The following is a 16,894-nucleotide window of genomic DNA, read 5'->3' on the forward strand; positions in this document are numbered from 1 at the left end:
CAGCAAATTTGGGCTGGGGATTGGGGGTACTATGTCGGAGTATCAAAAGTCATTTACATTGTCATAAAATTCTCTTGTTAGAGAAAATAATTCAGATATTGTGATGGAAATGCAGCCCTTCTCTCCTGGGAATCTGGACTAAATTCTACTGCAAGTATTTTTAAAATAAAAATATATTGGCAGAGAAAAATGCATGACTTGTTGGTAAGCAATTTGCTCCGGTGCCCCTAGTGCAATGCAGCAGATGGCTATTTAAGCTTTGATATGAAGAAATTAGTCATTTACTTCGTGACCAATAAGGGGACAAAAAGAGACAGAAAAGGGATAAAAACAGTTGGAAAAGAGTGAAGTTTTAGCTGCAATATAATCTATCTATCCATCTGGTTTTCCTTCTTTAGTTTTTTCATTAACATTCACAGGCTGAAGTTAATTTTTATTTGCCCCTGTTGTACATCAGGCATGTTTGGAATAACGGATAGCTTCTTGCAGTTGTTTGGGTTGTTTGGGTAGATTAAATGCTCTAATTGTGAGCAGGTGAGAACTTGCAATTAGTCATCATAGCTATTGTCCAGGTCAGTTCAAATATAAGGAAGGTTTTGCATTTAGGAGGGATTTTTTGAATTATTCTTTAAAAAAGAAGGGAGGAGAAGGGAGAAGGCACAAAGAAGGAGGAGGAGGAGGAGGAGGAGGAGGAGGTGGTGGTGGTGCTGGAGGAAGAGGTGGAAATCAATAAGGCACACATGGATATGGAAAAGAAAACTATAGTATGAAAGTAAGAAATAATTAGTGGAAAACCAATTATATCTTGCCAGTGTAATAAATAAATATGCACACAAATATGTATTCATATATTTGCATGCACAAGAATTAGAATAACATGATGGAACTTTGACCACTGAATGTGACAAGCAAACAGAGTGTTTTCAAGAGTACCATAGACATCAGAGAATACAAAAAGTTGAAGAAAGGGCAGTCAAACACAATTTAGGGATTGTGAGGGCTACTGTTTCTTAAAAAAAGATAAATGTGTCCTCTTAAAAAAAATAATAGCAGAATCACATATCGTAGCAATAGGTTTCACATTCTAAAAAAGAAAATCACAATAAAAAGAAAAATGAAAATCAGCCCAAGAGTATCACAGTTTATAAATCTCCCTATAAGATATTGCAAAACAAGTTACCCAATAATAGGTATATAATAGGTTGTTTCTTCAGGACAAGAGTTTAATACATCAACAGTTGTAGACAATTAATTGCTGTTTTGGTGAAGAGCTAGAGATTAAACAAATGAGATTAGGTCTGGGTGGAAACAGGCAACTGAAAGAGGGGACTCACATTTTATTATTTGTTGGCTTGTTCTTAACTTCTCTTGATCTTTGTTCTTTCAGAAGTACAATTCTTCCTATTTCTAAGCATGTATGATAAGGATCATGAACTTGATTAGGAACTGACTGGAAGGATTAAAAAATTGTTTTGCTGAGAATCCCTATAAAAATATTGTTATGTATTCTTGTATGTTCCTTTAAATATTTGAGCGGGAAATCAGCACGTTGCTGATTGGACGAAGCCTCCAGTAGAACTGTATAAAAGGAGAGGTTTTTCCCCCAGCCTGTTGCTGGGTTCACCCTATATTAAAGAGCTGTTGTCACTACCCTGGTCTCCAGCCTCGTTACTTCCAGAACCTAACACTGGCGACGAAGGTGGGATTTCGAGGCTAGGAGAACCAGAACCGAGCTGAAGCACGACAGAACCGAACCCAGCAAACACAGGGCAGAAAAGCGGAGATGGCCAGTTACACTCCGCCCGCACCGTTTGACCCGGCTAAAGAGAAATGGGGAACGTATATGACCCGTTTCGAAAGCTTTCTAGAAGCCAACGAACTGCAAGGAGTTCCAGATAACCGAAAAAGGGCTTATTTCTTAAGCCACTGTGGTCCGGAGGTCATCGATATCACGGAAGCCCTGGCAGAGCCAACGCCGATACAATCGGTATCGTGGCCAACTCTGCAAACCCTACTAAAAACCATTTCGCGCGCCGTCCAAATCGTGCGGCGGTTTGAATTCGGAGGCGAAGACAGATGGAGGCGAATCCGCCGGTGACTACATGGCCGCCCTAAGGAAAGCGTCCAAGGACTGCGGATACCGCGACCTGGGCGAGGTGCTCCTCGAGCAACTCATCCGAGGTCGAGACATCCGTTTGCGGCGGCGGCTGCTAGCAAAGAGCAACCTGCGCTGGCCAGCGCTCTGGGCGAAGCCAGAGCACATGAAATGTCCACCAAGCGGCGGAGACACTGCAAAAGCCGGTCCCACCAAAGGCAAGCGAAGGCAACCCCAGTGCACCAGGAGGAGGTTCAGACCGAATCCGGCGGTGAAGATGAGGAAGGGTCTGCAGAACTGAGAAAGCGACAAAGGGGACCGAGACGAATCACGGAAGCTGCGGTGGTCAACACCAGCGCCAACGCTGCAAATTTAAGGACGCGACATGTCGGTGCGGAAGAAGGGCACCTAGCTCAAGTTTGTCGAGCGGCCCAACCTTCCCGCCGAAAATTCAAATCGGCCAATCAGGCGGAATCGGCAAGGCGACCAGCGATTGGCTCAAACAAAAAGCGCGGATTCAAACCAAACGACTGTGGTCATAGGCGGCGCCTCGACCAGTGGAGAAGAAGATCTTCACCAGACCAAAATAGAGAATGCGGTGCCGGCTCGAAGTAGACACGGGATCAGCGATCACCATCATGTCCTGGGACACTTTGGCGAAGTCACTGCCGTCAGTCGCGGCGCCACCTGCAAGCACAACGGCTGCGAGTCCATGACTACCAGGGAATCGCATCCCTGTTCGAGGACCACCTCCGTCCGAGTCGAGCACGGCCACACAAGAAGACCCTGCCCATCACGATCGTCGAAGGACCCTGCCCAGTCTGTTGGGACTAGACTGGTTTCGTGCCCTGGGCATGGGAGTGACTGGCATCTACAGAAGTGACTGTAACCTGAAAGACATTCTCTTTAACGAGTTCGAAGATGTCTTCAAGGACTGCCTGGGCAAGTACAAGGGACCCCTATTTCCTTCAACTTAGACCCCAGGTAGCCCCATTAGGCTTAAGGCGAGGAGAGTCCTTTGCCCTAAAACCAAAATCGATAAGGAGCTAGATAAGCTCATAAATCAGGGATTTTGGTGCCAGTCGATCACGCAAAGTGGGAGGCGTAATCGTCACCCAATAAAACCAGACGGGTCAATTAGAATTTGCGCTGACTACAAGGCGGCAACAAAGCCTTACAGAAAAGCGCTTACCGGTTCCGTGGTGCAACACTTACTGCACTCTTTGGGGCGAGGCAAGTCTTTGCAAAGTTAGACTTGGCCCAAGCCTACCAACAACTGCCCGTGAGCGCCCGCACAGCGAAGCCCAAGCGATTGTAACGCACAGGGGGCCTTCAAGTGCACCGATTGCAATTTGGGGTGAGTGTGGCACCAGGGCTGTTCCAAAACCTAATGGAACGACTTCTGCAGGGCTCCCAGGGTAGTTCCCTACTTGATGATGTCCTAATTTCAGGGAAAACAGAGGAATTGGGGAGCGTTTAAGAAAGGTTTGGGCATTTTCGGACAGCGGTTAAAGTCAAGGTAAACAAATGCCAGATAGGGGTCGAATCCGTCGATTTCTTGGGCTACGGATAGACAAGAAAATTCACCCTACTGAGAGCAAGGTCAAGGCAATTAGAGAGGCTCAGCGCCCAAAAACAAAGCAGAGCTGCAGGCATTCCTGGGGTTAGTGAATTTTTACGGTCTTTTAAAGAACAAAGCGACCGTTGCTGAACCGCTGCATAGGCTCTTAGGAAAAATACTGTTTGGTCTTGGGAAAGTCGGAAAATAGGGCTTTGAGCAGTAAAGAACCTGCTCTCAAGTGATAGCCTGCTCATCCAATATCACAACTCATTGCCCCTAGTGCTGGTTTGCGATGCCTCCCCTTATGGGGTGGGGCTGTACTCAGCCATAGACTTCAAAGCGGCACAGAAGCCCCTATAGCTTTTACTCTAGAGCGATGTCCTCCCCAGAGAGAAACTACAGCCAATTAGATAAAGAAGCACTAGCCATTGTGTCAGGGGTTAAAAATTCCACGAATATGTCTTTGGGCGGATTTTGAAATCGTGACTGACCACAGACCGCTACTAGGGATACTGGCTGGCGACCGCCCAACGCCTGTGGCACTTTCGCCACGCTTGACCCGATGGACTATTTTCTTGGCCGCTTATTCTTACAAGCTGCAGCATCGACCAGGAAAGAAGTGGGGCATGCAGGCGCGTTAAGCAGATGCCCACTGCCAGGGGCCATCGAAGACCCCACTCCGGGGCGCCATCCTGCTTATTGACTCTTTGGACTCTGGCCCAGTCACATCTAAGGAAGTGGCTCGGGCATCATGCGGGACATTATGTTAAGGACTGTACTCGGTTGGGTACAAGAGGGTGGCCGCTGCGCGGCGAGCGTTTTAAGGAATTTGTTAAAAAGCGGATGAGCTCTCGGCTCAAGGGGTGCCTGTTATGGGGTGATCGGGTAATCCCGATAAATTAAGGGAAAGGTACTGGACCTCCTCCACGAGGGCCACCCAGGGATCGTCCGATGAAGGGGCTAGCAAGAAGCTATGTGTGGTGGCCACTCATGGATTCAGAGATTGCTGAGAGGGTAGGGAAATGCCAGGCTTGCCAAGAGTCCAGACCCCTACCTCCAACGGCCCCAGTCAGGGAATGGGAAAAACCCCAAGGGCCCTGGTCAAGAATCCACATTGATTTTGCTGGCCCTTTCCATGGCCAAACTTTTCTAGTGGTTGTCGACGCATTCTCTAAATGGTTGGAGATCATACTAATGAAATCCACTACGGCCGAGGCAGTAATCGCAGCCCTCGCCACCTATTCGCAACCCACGGGTTGCCTGACACTCTGGTGTCCGACAATGAGCCCAATTCACGGCAGCCCAGTTTGAAGAATACCTGGCAGAGGAGGGCATCCGACATGCCCTCTCTGCGCCTTTCCACCCTGCGTCGAATGGCCTTGCAGGCGTTCCGTCCGGGCGCTAAGGAGGCATTGTCAGGCTCAAGCCAGGTGACTGGCAAACAAAGATAGACTTCTTTCTGGCCGTTCAGCACAGAACCCCAAGCACTGCTACAGGCAGAAGCCCAGCCGAACTATTGATGGGGCGGAAACTCCGGTGCCCACTTGACCGTTTGAGTCCCATTACACACCAGAGGGTTACAAGGGAAATAGACAAAACAAGGAATTGGGCATAGGCGACGGTGTGGGCCCGCAACTACGGGACGGCCCGAGTTGGCTCAGGGACAAATAATAAAAGCAACCGGCCCAAAGTCATACTTGGTGAATTACAAGACAACCGAGTATGGGCGCCACATAGATCAGATAAGGAGGCGAATAACTGAACAACCTAAGCCACAAGAAATAAATTATGACCTCCTTATTTGAACCCACAGCTGACAATGACCGGGGAGGCGCAAGACTTAGCTGAGGTCCCGGATGTCCAGCGACGCCATCTGGTTCCAGAGAAACAACAGGAAAATTACAAAAAATAATCCAGGGCGGATGGCCAAGAAAAGAATCTGCCAATAATCCAGGGCCCGATGGCTTAGAGAAAGAGCTGGGAGGAGAAAACAGACCCTCGAACAGCTCAAAACACCACCAGAACTGAACCGCGCAGGTCTGAAAGAACTAGGAGACGCCCAGGTTATTTGCGTGACTACGTCGAAAAATAACATGTAAATAAAATGTAAATAGAGGCAAAGTGTTTTCTGGGAGGGGAGGAGTGTTATGTATTCTTGTATGTTCCTTTAAATATTTGAGCGGGAAATCAGCACGTTGCTGATTGGACGAAGCCTCCAGCAGAAATGTATAAAAGGAGAGGTTTGTTCCCCAGCCTGTTGCTGGGTTCACCCTATATTAAAGAGCTGTTGTCACTACCCTGGTCTCCAGCCTCGTTACTTCCAGAACCTAACAAATATGAATCATGGACCATGAAAATCCATGATTTTACAGGGATTATGAAATTAATTAGATTGATTAAAGTTCAATTTGTTGTTAAACACTGCTTCTATAAGCAGAGAAAATAAACTGCAGATTAAAAAAAATGTTTGGAAGACCATCTGGATGATTCAGTTGGTCTAGAAAGCAATGGCATGGCACTGACAAGCATGCCTCCGTATGCCCTTGTAACATCTTTGCTTTATGAGCTACGCTGGTTGCCGATTTTCTTCTGAGTTCAATTCAAGGCTTGGGTTGTTACTTTACTGTATGTCCTATATTGCATAGTTACCTGAGAGACTGTCTTCTCCCAGAATACCAACCTAGCTAATCTGATCTATAACAGAATAACAGAGTTGGAAAGGACCTTGGAGTTCTTCTAGTCCAATCCTCTGCTGAAGTAGGAAATCCTATAATACTTCAGACAAATGGTTGCACAAGCTCTTCTTTAAAACCTCCAGTGTTGGAGTACCCAACATTCCTCCAGAAGTTGTACTACTGATTAATTGTTCTGTAAGGAAATTTCTCCTTAGTTCTAGGTGGTTCTCTCCTTAATTAGTTTCTGTTAATTGCTTCTTGTCCTGCCTTCAGGTGCATTGGAGAATAGATTGACACAAGCTTCTTTGTGGCAGCTCCTTGGATATTGGAACACTGCTATCATGTCACCCCTAGTCCTGATAGCAGTGTTCCAATAGCTAAGGGTTTGCCACAAAGAAGCAGTAGTCAATCTATTTTCCAATCTAGTAGAACTGATGTATCCCAGGTTCTATTAATTGATCAATGCCATCTGTTTAGACCCTTGAAGCACACCTTCTCTGCTACTTTTATTTCTTTTTTGCTTTACGTTCTTTTCTTGTCTAAAATGTTTTTAACAATTCATAAAGAACTCAGAATTGCTGGCAGTCATGCAGAATATAAATGTAGTATATTATGGTTGGTCACACAGTCATCCTGACATTTAAACTAGATTTGACAATTTTGTCCATCTTTTGTCCTTCCCAAGAAACTGATGTAATGATAATTATCTTAAATTGCAAAATTAAATGCAATCTAACTAAAAAAGGTTAAAACTGGATCCACTGAGAGCAGTTTGTAAAATCTATTAGCTCTCTTTATAAATAAAGCTATCTTGCCTCTTTTTAGCCAATCTCCTCTAAGGTTCTTGATTATACATAAAATACGTTTGCCCTATGCTATACTATGCTATACTATGCTATGCTATGCTATGCTATTCTGTGCTGTGCTGTGCTGTGCTGTGCTGTGCTGTGCTGTGCTGTGCTGTGCTGTGCTGTGCTGTGCTGTGCTGTCCTGTCCTATCCTATCCTATCCTATCCTATCCTATCCTATCCTATCCTATCCTATCCTATCTTTGCTATCTTCTATCCTTTCATCCATTGAGCAACATGCTATTGAATATTATTGCAGTATTTTTTAAGTATGGTTCGCTAACTTCAAATATTCCAATCATATTATAATACTCACCAGTCCCTAAGAAGGGCAAGCTATTGCATGCCTGAAAGACTCACTGAGTTCAATAGACTTATTATACAGGCAGTGTATAATATAGAATAACAGCCTCCATCAACATTGTTTCCAAGGTTAACAGACCAGCATGATTTACTGAAGTACTGCACTTCACATTAACTCTGTATGTTTACAAATCTAAAAAGAACATTATGACATATTCAGGGCACCAAATTCCACAGTTATGCCAAACTAACACCCACTTCTGTATTTATCAGACTAAAAGAATTCTAATCAATGTACAAGTCTATTATAAAAAGTACAAAATGTCACAATGTGCACCTAAAAAGTACACGCAGTACATAAAGTTGCAAGATGACACAATCCAATAGCTGAATTTCCATACAGATATTTTTCATATGACAAAATACTGGTCATTGTTTTTGTACTAAAGAAAGAATTCTTCCATTAAAATATGAATGTTTTCCATCTCAGGTAAATATGGAAATTACTCATGTTTCTTCTAAAAGTACAAAAGAATAGCAATTTTGAGAACACACCATCAAACTTATGTTTCTCTTGAATATGATAAAGATGCCTAAAACAGAGATCCAATTAGATAATTATAACAAGAATATTCTTAAACTATTCTTAGGATATTCTACTATTCTTAGAATAAATAGTAATTTAAATTTAAAAAATTAAATATGATATAAATATTTGCAACTTTCTCCTTTACACTGTATATGTTATTTGAATTTGAACAAAACGTGGAACTAATTGGAAAAACAGTATGAAAATCTATCATGCTTCTGCAATTGTCTTATTGGGAGTAGAATCTATTAACATTTGTACCAGTAGGTCCAAGTAGCACCCTATTAATAGGAAATATTTGAACTTTTCAATGTTTAAAAATATAGAGGTGAATGAGCTAAAATGGTAATCAGATTATAGAAATTGGATTTAAGAGGCAAGTCTTCCAGAGCTATGAGCTCTGCATTCAATCAAACCAAAACACTTTTCAGAGTCCATCTACTTACAAACCACATGCAGGAAAAGTGCTGCCAAATCAGAACCCAAATTATTTTCTGCATAAGCTGTCACATGGAAGATTCCAGTGCTTTTATAAACATGCCGGATTCCATCTTCTATAGGACTGAAATTAGCATAGGATACAGCAGTACCATCCCCAAAATCCAATTGGATATTTGTCCTCTGGAGGTCACCCTGCAAGAAGGAATACTGTTGTTTATTCGTGTAGCTGATAAAGTCCATTTATATTACAGAGGAGAGATTGCCAAATATAGTTTCGGTTTACTTCTGCTGACTGCCGTCTGCCTATAATTTGGCAGTTCGAATCTTACCAGGCTCAAGGTTGACTCAGCCTTCCATCCTTCCAATATCGGTAAAATCAGCAACCAGATTATTGGGGGCAATATGTTGACTCTGTAAACTGCTTAGAGAGGGTTGTAAAGCACTGTGAAATGGTATATAAGTCTAAATGCTGTTGCTATGCTAATGGTATGCATGAATAAATTTCTAGGTAGTACAGTGTATTGTATAATTCCAAGTTATAGGTAAGTTGTGACTCTTTAAAAATAGTATTTCTTAGGCACTAATTAGTAATGTTATAATAGTAGTAATATTACTACTACTAGTAGTAATACTAATAACACTAATACTAATAATATGTCTATGGAGATTCTCAGTCATCCAGGTCATGGTTGTCCCAAAGGTGCTTTTTCAAGAGGCAACTAGATTTTCTGGTTTTTCTTTGAATACGTTTCATTTCTCATACAAGAAGCATCCAAGTTCACATTTTGGGCAGAGAGGACCGCTAGTTTGAAAGAGGGGTTAAAGAGGCCATCTATGTAAAAATTGAACAGCCCTCTCTCAACAGAGGGGAGGGATATGACATCATCCATCTCGTCTACAACACAGTCCTTTCAACAGTTCCAAGAAGGCTCCATATCTATTTGCATTGCTCAGGAAACCCTGACGATGCAGATAAAGCTGGCCTCAACAACTTATTAAAAGAATGCAAATGACCAGCTATCTGCAAGGAGTATAAATCCTTCCATCCCCACCCCTTCTTCAGTCTGAGTTAAAGAAGCTTTTTGGATGAGAAACGAAATGTCTTCAAAGAAAAACCAGAAAGTCCAGTTGCCTCTCAAAAAAGCATCTTTGGAACTAATAGCATTAATAACAACACAACTAGCAAGAGAGAAGGAAATTTCAACTGAGCTGTTGGATTCCAATGTTAAAATAATTTTTTTTTCTTTCCAGGAGATCCTTCTATGAGGAATTTATACTAAGTTATATACCAGTTATACTAAATACTATATATACTATATATAATATATTCTGCAAACTCCAGACCCTCCCAAAATGAAATCTATATTATATCTATGCTTCATTTTCTCATCAATTTCTAGAGTAGAAGTGCAAAGATAAACATACTATTCCCGTTCTATTGCAGAATATATAAGTTCTGGAAATTGAAAGAAGGATTTGCTTCATAAATTTATCAACTACCCTGCTACCCTAATATTTGACATCATGAGTTCTTCATCCCTAAAATAATCTATGTTTTTTTCCCAAATATGTGAGTTACCAAAACAACAACAAAAACTCCAGCCAGAAATATGGATGTAGGTAATAATGAGAAAATAGTGGCTTGGTTGTCAGCCAATCAAAATGAAAAATATGAGGCTAGAGATGACCAGCAGGGCTTGAAGGCAAAGACTAGTTGCAACATCCCAGTTTCATAATTTCAGATCCCAAGGTACTGTATATAAAATAAAGTTGAGAAAAAGAACTGCTAGTTCAAATTTCTTTTTTTTAAATCAAGTTTAGGCAATTACGTTGACTATCATATTTGAATTGCAAAGAATCAACATGACTTCAATATAAAGGAAAAGAGTTAAATTTTGCCATACCTCTGCTGGCATCAGGTAATCATCTTAGTTTTTCTATCAAAGTGTAATCTCTGGCAAGCAGAGGAAAGGCCTTTGGTTTGTCAGTAGTATAGAGACTGGTTTTAAATGATTGAATTTATTGGGTGTAAATATATAACAGGGATGAAAAAAAAGAGAAAGTAACAAGGCAATTTATTCTCTAATGGAAGAGATGTGTTGGAGCACACTGCTTCTCAAATGTTCTAATGGTGTCAGGACTGATTAGCCTAGTGTTCTGCCTTTCTTTAATAAGGGCAATCCTCTACTTGCAGCTGCTCTTTGAAACCTGGCCTAAGCCTGGTTTTAGGATAAAGAACTAGGAGAAAGATAGGACTTTGAAATTATCCAACAATAGCAAGTTGAACACATGCACAAGTCTGTTACTCTTCCCCTTTATGGAGAAGTATATTAAATAATATATGTATGTATGTATGTATGTATGTATGTATGTATGTATGTATGTATGTATATTTGGCTTTTTGGTCTTTTGAGAAAAGCAGTGATACATAAGTGACCATTTGGCCTCTGTATAATAAATCTACTGTCATTTGGTAAATGCAGTAAACTAATATGCATAGCACCAAAGGTGCTGCTCTGTTAAAGGCATTTAGACCTTACATAACTTAGCCTTATTTACCTCATGACTTTTACCCTTGCATTTATTAGGCAGTGGTAGCCTGTAAAAAAGTAAATTGTGCTTCTAAACTTTTTTCCAAGTCCCTAAATTGTCTACATCTTCAGAAGAAGAAATGAAGCTATCAAGAAGACAGAAGTATTATATGCTGGACAGTTGAGAAGACTGGATTTCAAGATTGGAACTGCTGTATCTTAGATTATGTGTTTTCACAGTAGAGGCTAACTGCCAGCCAAAAGAAGAAATGCCAAAAACAGCCTAAGCATCTTTCTCTCTTATCTAATCTAGGAACACTGAATATGGGTGTCCTACAAAGGTTGCTGAAATACAAATTCAACAACCCCAAACCCACATGGGTAGTGATAAGATTTACTGTCACAGTTTGAAGAATTATCAGAGTTCTGGGAAAGCATAAATCTAAGGTATCTTATCATTGCTGTATAATAACAGGCAAAGGTGATTTCCTCATAGCCGTAACAGAAACTAAACACTACTTTTTCAGCCCAGCATGAATGATGGTGTTTCCTTCGATGAAATACAGTCCTCAAAACACAGAAAACTCAGACCAAAAAAACCTGAGAAAGAACAAAGGGTCCTAAAGGAGTTTCCCACTACTCTTTGATTATCTTTTTAAACCAGACGTTTTAAATAAACCACCTAGAAATTAAATGGAATGCCTCTCTTCAATCAAGGATCAGTAAATCAAGAATTATGTTCTTGACAATAGATTATTTTTTTAAGTAATAGTCAGGCAGATCTTTGTGAATGATTATTAATTTAAACTTGAGAATGTTCTAGTCACCATACCATTTTTCTGTGGCATTTTTGTGTTTAAACACAAAAGAATTGTGTCCTTATATCTAAATAGTGACAGAATTTATTTCATCTTTTTACTAGCTTTTTCCGCATTGCAGTGATCTCCTAATCCCTTTTCTTTAACTATGTTTCCAGTATATAAAATAGTAAAATGTGTATCAGTCACCACACATGCTATGTCAGCTGTCTCAGGTTTATGAATATAAATTGCAATGGAAATGAAGTGGAGACATTTCAAATGGATAACTATCACAATTCTCTGGATATATTCAACAGACCCCTATTTTAGATGGTGTAGGTCATATAAAATATCAATTGGGAATGTGATAATGTATGCCAAAAAGTCTGGAAACTGAATATAGTTGAAACCAGATAGCTAGTACATGACAAAGCTGTGTTACTTACAAGGCACAATGAAAAATCAAAAGGGTAGCAGCCCCATGTAATAAATAAGCACCTTTGTGCTTCCTATAAGTGTAACCCCAGTGATGTAGACATTCAATATAGGAGCCAAGCCTTTAATAATTCACAAGCATTTCCTCCATGTACCTGCACAGCTTTAATAAGCAATTCATAAAACATAAAATAATTATTTATCCATATGAATATAAACGCTATTATTTCTATATATTACAGAGAAATGGCTACTTATTATAAAAACTACTTTACAGTAATTTTCCATTTAGACATTTATGAGATTAGTCAATATATACACACATTCAGAGCTAGGCTTCAAGAGTTACAAACTTACAAATCTGGTATAATTTCGTAGGTGTTTTATTTACACACACAATGCTGAAAGGTATTGGAGCTTATTATGTGTGTCTGAATAGTTGATTTGCTTCTCCCCACTTCCATGCTAATATTCAACCTGCACCCATAACTTACACACACACATCAACAGAGACATAATTACATCAGCTAATGTGCCACAACTTTTGACTCATGCTTTTTCTGGGGCTTAATAAAACAAGGTGGCATATCAATTTGTCTGGAGTTTTCAGAATTATTTATAACAGGATGCTTCCTACATAAACCTGAGGTCAATCAACATGCACATGAATGTAATAACAATAATAGTAAAACAAAAACCTGGTGCCTCAACAAATATTCTTCAATATCAATAGACCTCAGTTTAAACCCAATCATTCAACAACCATTCAAACTTATGGAGACACTGAATAAAGGAAATTACGACCGGTGCTCAGAGTTCCAATTGTAGGCACTTCCCTATGAGCACACGATCACCATCAAAGTGCTTAGCACCAAGCTCACATTATTTCCTAGCCTCCTACAGTCACATGACCATGACTTCCATGATGTTCTCTGCTGGCTTCCCACAGTCAATGGGGAAGCCAACTGGAAGTTGAATGTCATGGTTACTTGAGGTGCTTACTTAATACCCATGCTTAACAACAGCAACAGGGAATATCAGAATGACATCAGTAAGTAGAGGAGTCATGTGACATCACGTTTTATTACTGTGCTGCTTAGCAATGGCAATTTTTATTCCAATTGCTGTCATAATTTGAGGACTACCCATACAACCAACAATACAGTCCCCAGATTATATTCCCTGTTTGGGGGAAAAACTCAGCTCTTCATGGCTTTCTGAAAGACTAAAGGGGTGGAGGCTTACAGAGTCCCAGAAACAAAAATGCTCAAAAGGCTGAAGTTACTACAAAAAAGGCACACTTCCTAGGTCCTGCTAGATGATAACATTTGATAGAAAGAACCTGGAACATGTCTCCTTATCTGACTTGATGGAACAGGCAAATACCCAGGCATTCTGGCAAATAATAGCAGGTTTGCTGCTGGAGCAAATAGCAATGAATGTCCAGGAGACAGAAGTAAGAGATGTGTCAATCCAGACTTCCCATAAACCAAATTCCTAATCCCAATTGCCATTTTCTTAGCCTTACAAACCATACAGAAGCACTCTCTTTACTGAGTAGTTTGTTTCTAAAATTAAAGCAGACAGTTGACAAGATCAGTGAGGCAAAAATCAACCTCAATCTTCTAATAGCTGGTTCACTTTTACAAGAAAATAAACACAAACAAACCCCTTTTTAAAATAAAACAAGCAAATGAACAAGTAGCAGAGTGCAATAATCCATGCAGCATACAGGGAAGCAGCCACTGATTTGATAGGAGACACCAAATTTGAGAAAATAAGGCCATTTCCTCCCTGGTGACGTAGCTCTACACATCAGCTATCATTAAGACAAAATAAATTCTATTATTGGGGTTGTAAATTCAGCAAAAAATGACTGTGGAAAATGCTCCAAGTCAGTGATGGCAAACCTTTTCGGTACTGAGTGCCCAAAGCAGAACGTGTGTACATGCATATATGCGTGTGCGCCAAATTGCTGGAAACCTGAAGACCAGGTGGCCAGCATGCATATGCACACCTGCCAGCTGGGCTTTGGGCTTCCAGTGCTCTAGCACGTGCAAAGACCAGCTGGCCGGCACGCATGCACACAGAGAGATCTCTGCATGCCATCTCTGGCACACATGCCATAGGGAAATGGCTAACCAATCTTAAAGCCATTCATGATACACATATTCCAGCAAAGAGCACTGAAAGCAATTGAAGCCATATTCCTGTCTCCTTTACCCTGCAGTTTCCTCAGGCACAATTCATGCTTCAGCTTTCTATCCATCCTTGTTCATCTGTTTTGTTTGCCTCACCTGTTTTTGTGTTTTGTTCATTATATGTGAAAGTCTTTAAAAGACTTAGAAAGCCATTGACTTTCTAATTTGTATATTGCATCGGCTCTTTTCTGAATTCCTAACATAGAAAGTTTTGCACCATAGATGGATATAGAGAAGTAACATTGCATTGATAGAATAGCTGCTGCTGACATTCTCTTAATTTAAATTAGAAGTTATATTTTGAACTTTCAGATCAGCAGTTCTATTGCAAAAGGAATTAAGCAACTTCTGGTTTTATTTTTCTGCTTTCTTTTCTATATACAGTATATCTACCCCCTCTCCACCTCAGTTGTGTTACCAATAAACATCTACACATTTATAAAACACAGAAAAGGGACATCCATTAAAAGTTGTATTCTTATAGTTTGGTTTGATTTTTGTGGCAATTAAAAATGTTTTCAAAAACAGAAGAGTCCTTGCACTAGGGCAATTATTTTACTGGATATGCCATTATTAATATTCGGCATTAGCTTACCTCTTCCATAAGAATTATGAATGTAGTGTTGTAGCCTTGTTCTGTAACCAACTTGCCAGTGGATGTGAGAATATGTAACCCATGGGGAGCTTTTCCTGGACACTGTTCAGGCTTGGCTGCATATTTTTCTTGCAAACCATCCGTGCAGTTATTAGAAACAATCCTCCGATACCTGTTGAATGTTATAACTCATATTTTAAAATTTCACAAATCTCAAGTTTCATAGTTTATGTATTCAGTTGAAGAAATGGAAAGGAAACTTTTATTGTTTGGAAACATCCATATCAAACATCTGAAAAGTAACTTGAAGGTGCTATTCAAGTAGCAAAATTCATTAAGCTGTAGTTCATTGCATGTTTACCTATTTTCATGTCACTTATTCCCTTGTTATGATGTCATCTCACCACATCTTTAGTGAAGTGTTACTTTTATAAATTATGCTGTTTCCCTTACACCAGCGTGTCTCCATTTGAACTAAATGTCAGCAGTCTGTGACATCATGTTGGTCACATGACTGTGGAGATGTCTTTAGAAAGTCCTGGCTCAATGGCTTTGAAATGAAGGTGAGCACCACCCTCTATAGCCAGTGACAACTAGCAGAATAAAATCCATAGGGATTCCTTTACCCTTTTTAAAAACTCCATTTGAACTAAATCTGGGACAAATATGCATCTATTTTATTTTACATCTCCATGTGGTTGCCCTCATCTTGACCCTAATCATGGTAAAACAGATGTAACATATTCTTAGGTTAACTGGTATTAAAAGAGTATTTTCCCTTTTAGCCAACAGCATCCAATGTTATGCTTCACCAGTCATAATGCTAGAAGCAAAATCAAGTGATGAGTGGAATCATAAAGGCATTTATTGGCTATTTGAGATTAATGCAGGTATATGCCTACAGTCTGGTTCCTGATTTTCCTTCTATACCATCTTTCTGCTTATGTCTCCCTAAAAAGCTGAACACAGAATCTCGGTGTGGATGGCTCTGGATTTCTATAAAGCAGACAAATTAGATAGATGGGGGGGTGTTCATAATATGGGGATTCCTTTTGCGTTCCATTGACAGCCCTATTCTAACTATGTGAAACAGGTTCCTGCTACAAGCTCATATCTACTCACTATATGAATAATAGATGTCAACATTTTACATCCTCTGTGGAATGTTGAAAGCCATCAGCAGCCAGAAAATTTAATAAGTGGTCTATCAGTATTGGGCAATAACGCCGGTCTGCTCATTTGCAGTAAAGCATTCAGTAAAGCAGTAAGTGTTTAAGATTTATGGCCCATTGGAAATTTAGCACAAAGCTGAAATAGCATAACAGTGGAGCCACAGTATGAATCTGCTTCTCTATGCCCTCTGAACAGAATACAGAGGAAGTTGGCATATGTCCTTTTTATAAAGAAAGGAATGGTTTTGAAACAATTCTTAAATAAAAGAATTCTACCTCACATATTTATTTTATGTATCTTAAAATAAACAGATATAAAAAAATAGTTTCCAAACAGATCTTTCTTATTTTTGCTTGTATTACCCTGTTGTGTTGTGCTGTTAACTTCCATCTGGAGAGTATTTAATTTAGCTTTACTTTCTCTAGCACCATTTATGTCAAAATCGTGCAATTTCCCTGAAGTTGCATGTAGTCCCTAGGAAATTAAGATGCCGGTACCAGTAGCTCTATAAAAGGTTTCTTGAATTGTAATTTTAATGTGACAGAAGGGAGGAATATTAATTACATGGGATAAATCATGTTAATAATTTAACTTAATTAAAATTAAATTGAAATATAATCTAAAGTAAAACAAATTTAGTCTGTGTC

At 40.1% G+C, this 16,894-nt stretch overlaps 1 protein-coding gene across 1 annotated transcript in view; it reads right to left on the reverse strand.

Moving 5' to 3' along the window:
* The window catches only part of SORCS3 (sortilin related VPS10 domain containing receptor 3), a 603,184-nt gene that overhangs the window by 37,581 nt on the left and 548,709 nt on the right, over positions 1–16,894 (reverse strand). The window contains exons 18-19 of the mRNA XM_058189116.1: positions 15,075–15,246; positions 8,518–8,704 (exon numbers count right to left, since the gene is read on the reverse strand). Of these exons, the coding sequence (XP_058045099.1) occupies positions 8,518–8,704; positions 15,075–15,246 (359 nt within the window). The remainder of the gene's footprint in view (positions 1–8,517; positions 8,705–15,074; positions 15,247–16,894) is intronic.

The sequence above is a fragment of the Ahaetulla prasina genome, chromosome 6, assembly GCF_028640845.1.
Source record: "Ahaetulla prasina isolate Xishuangbanna chromosome 6, ASM2864084v1, whole genome shotgun sequence".
Lineage (NCBI taxonomy): Eukaryota > Metazoa > Chordata > Lepidosauria > Squamata > Colubridae > Ahaetulla > Ahaetulla prasina.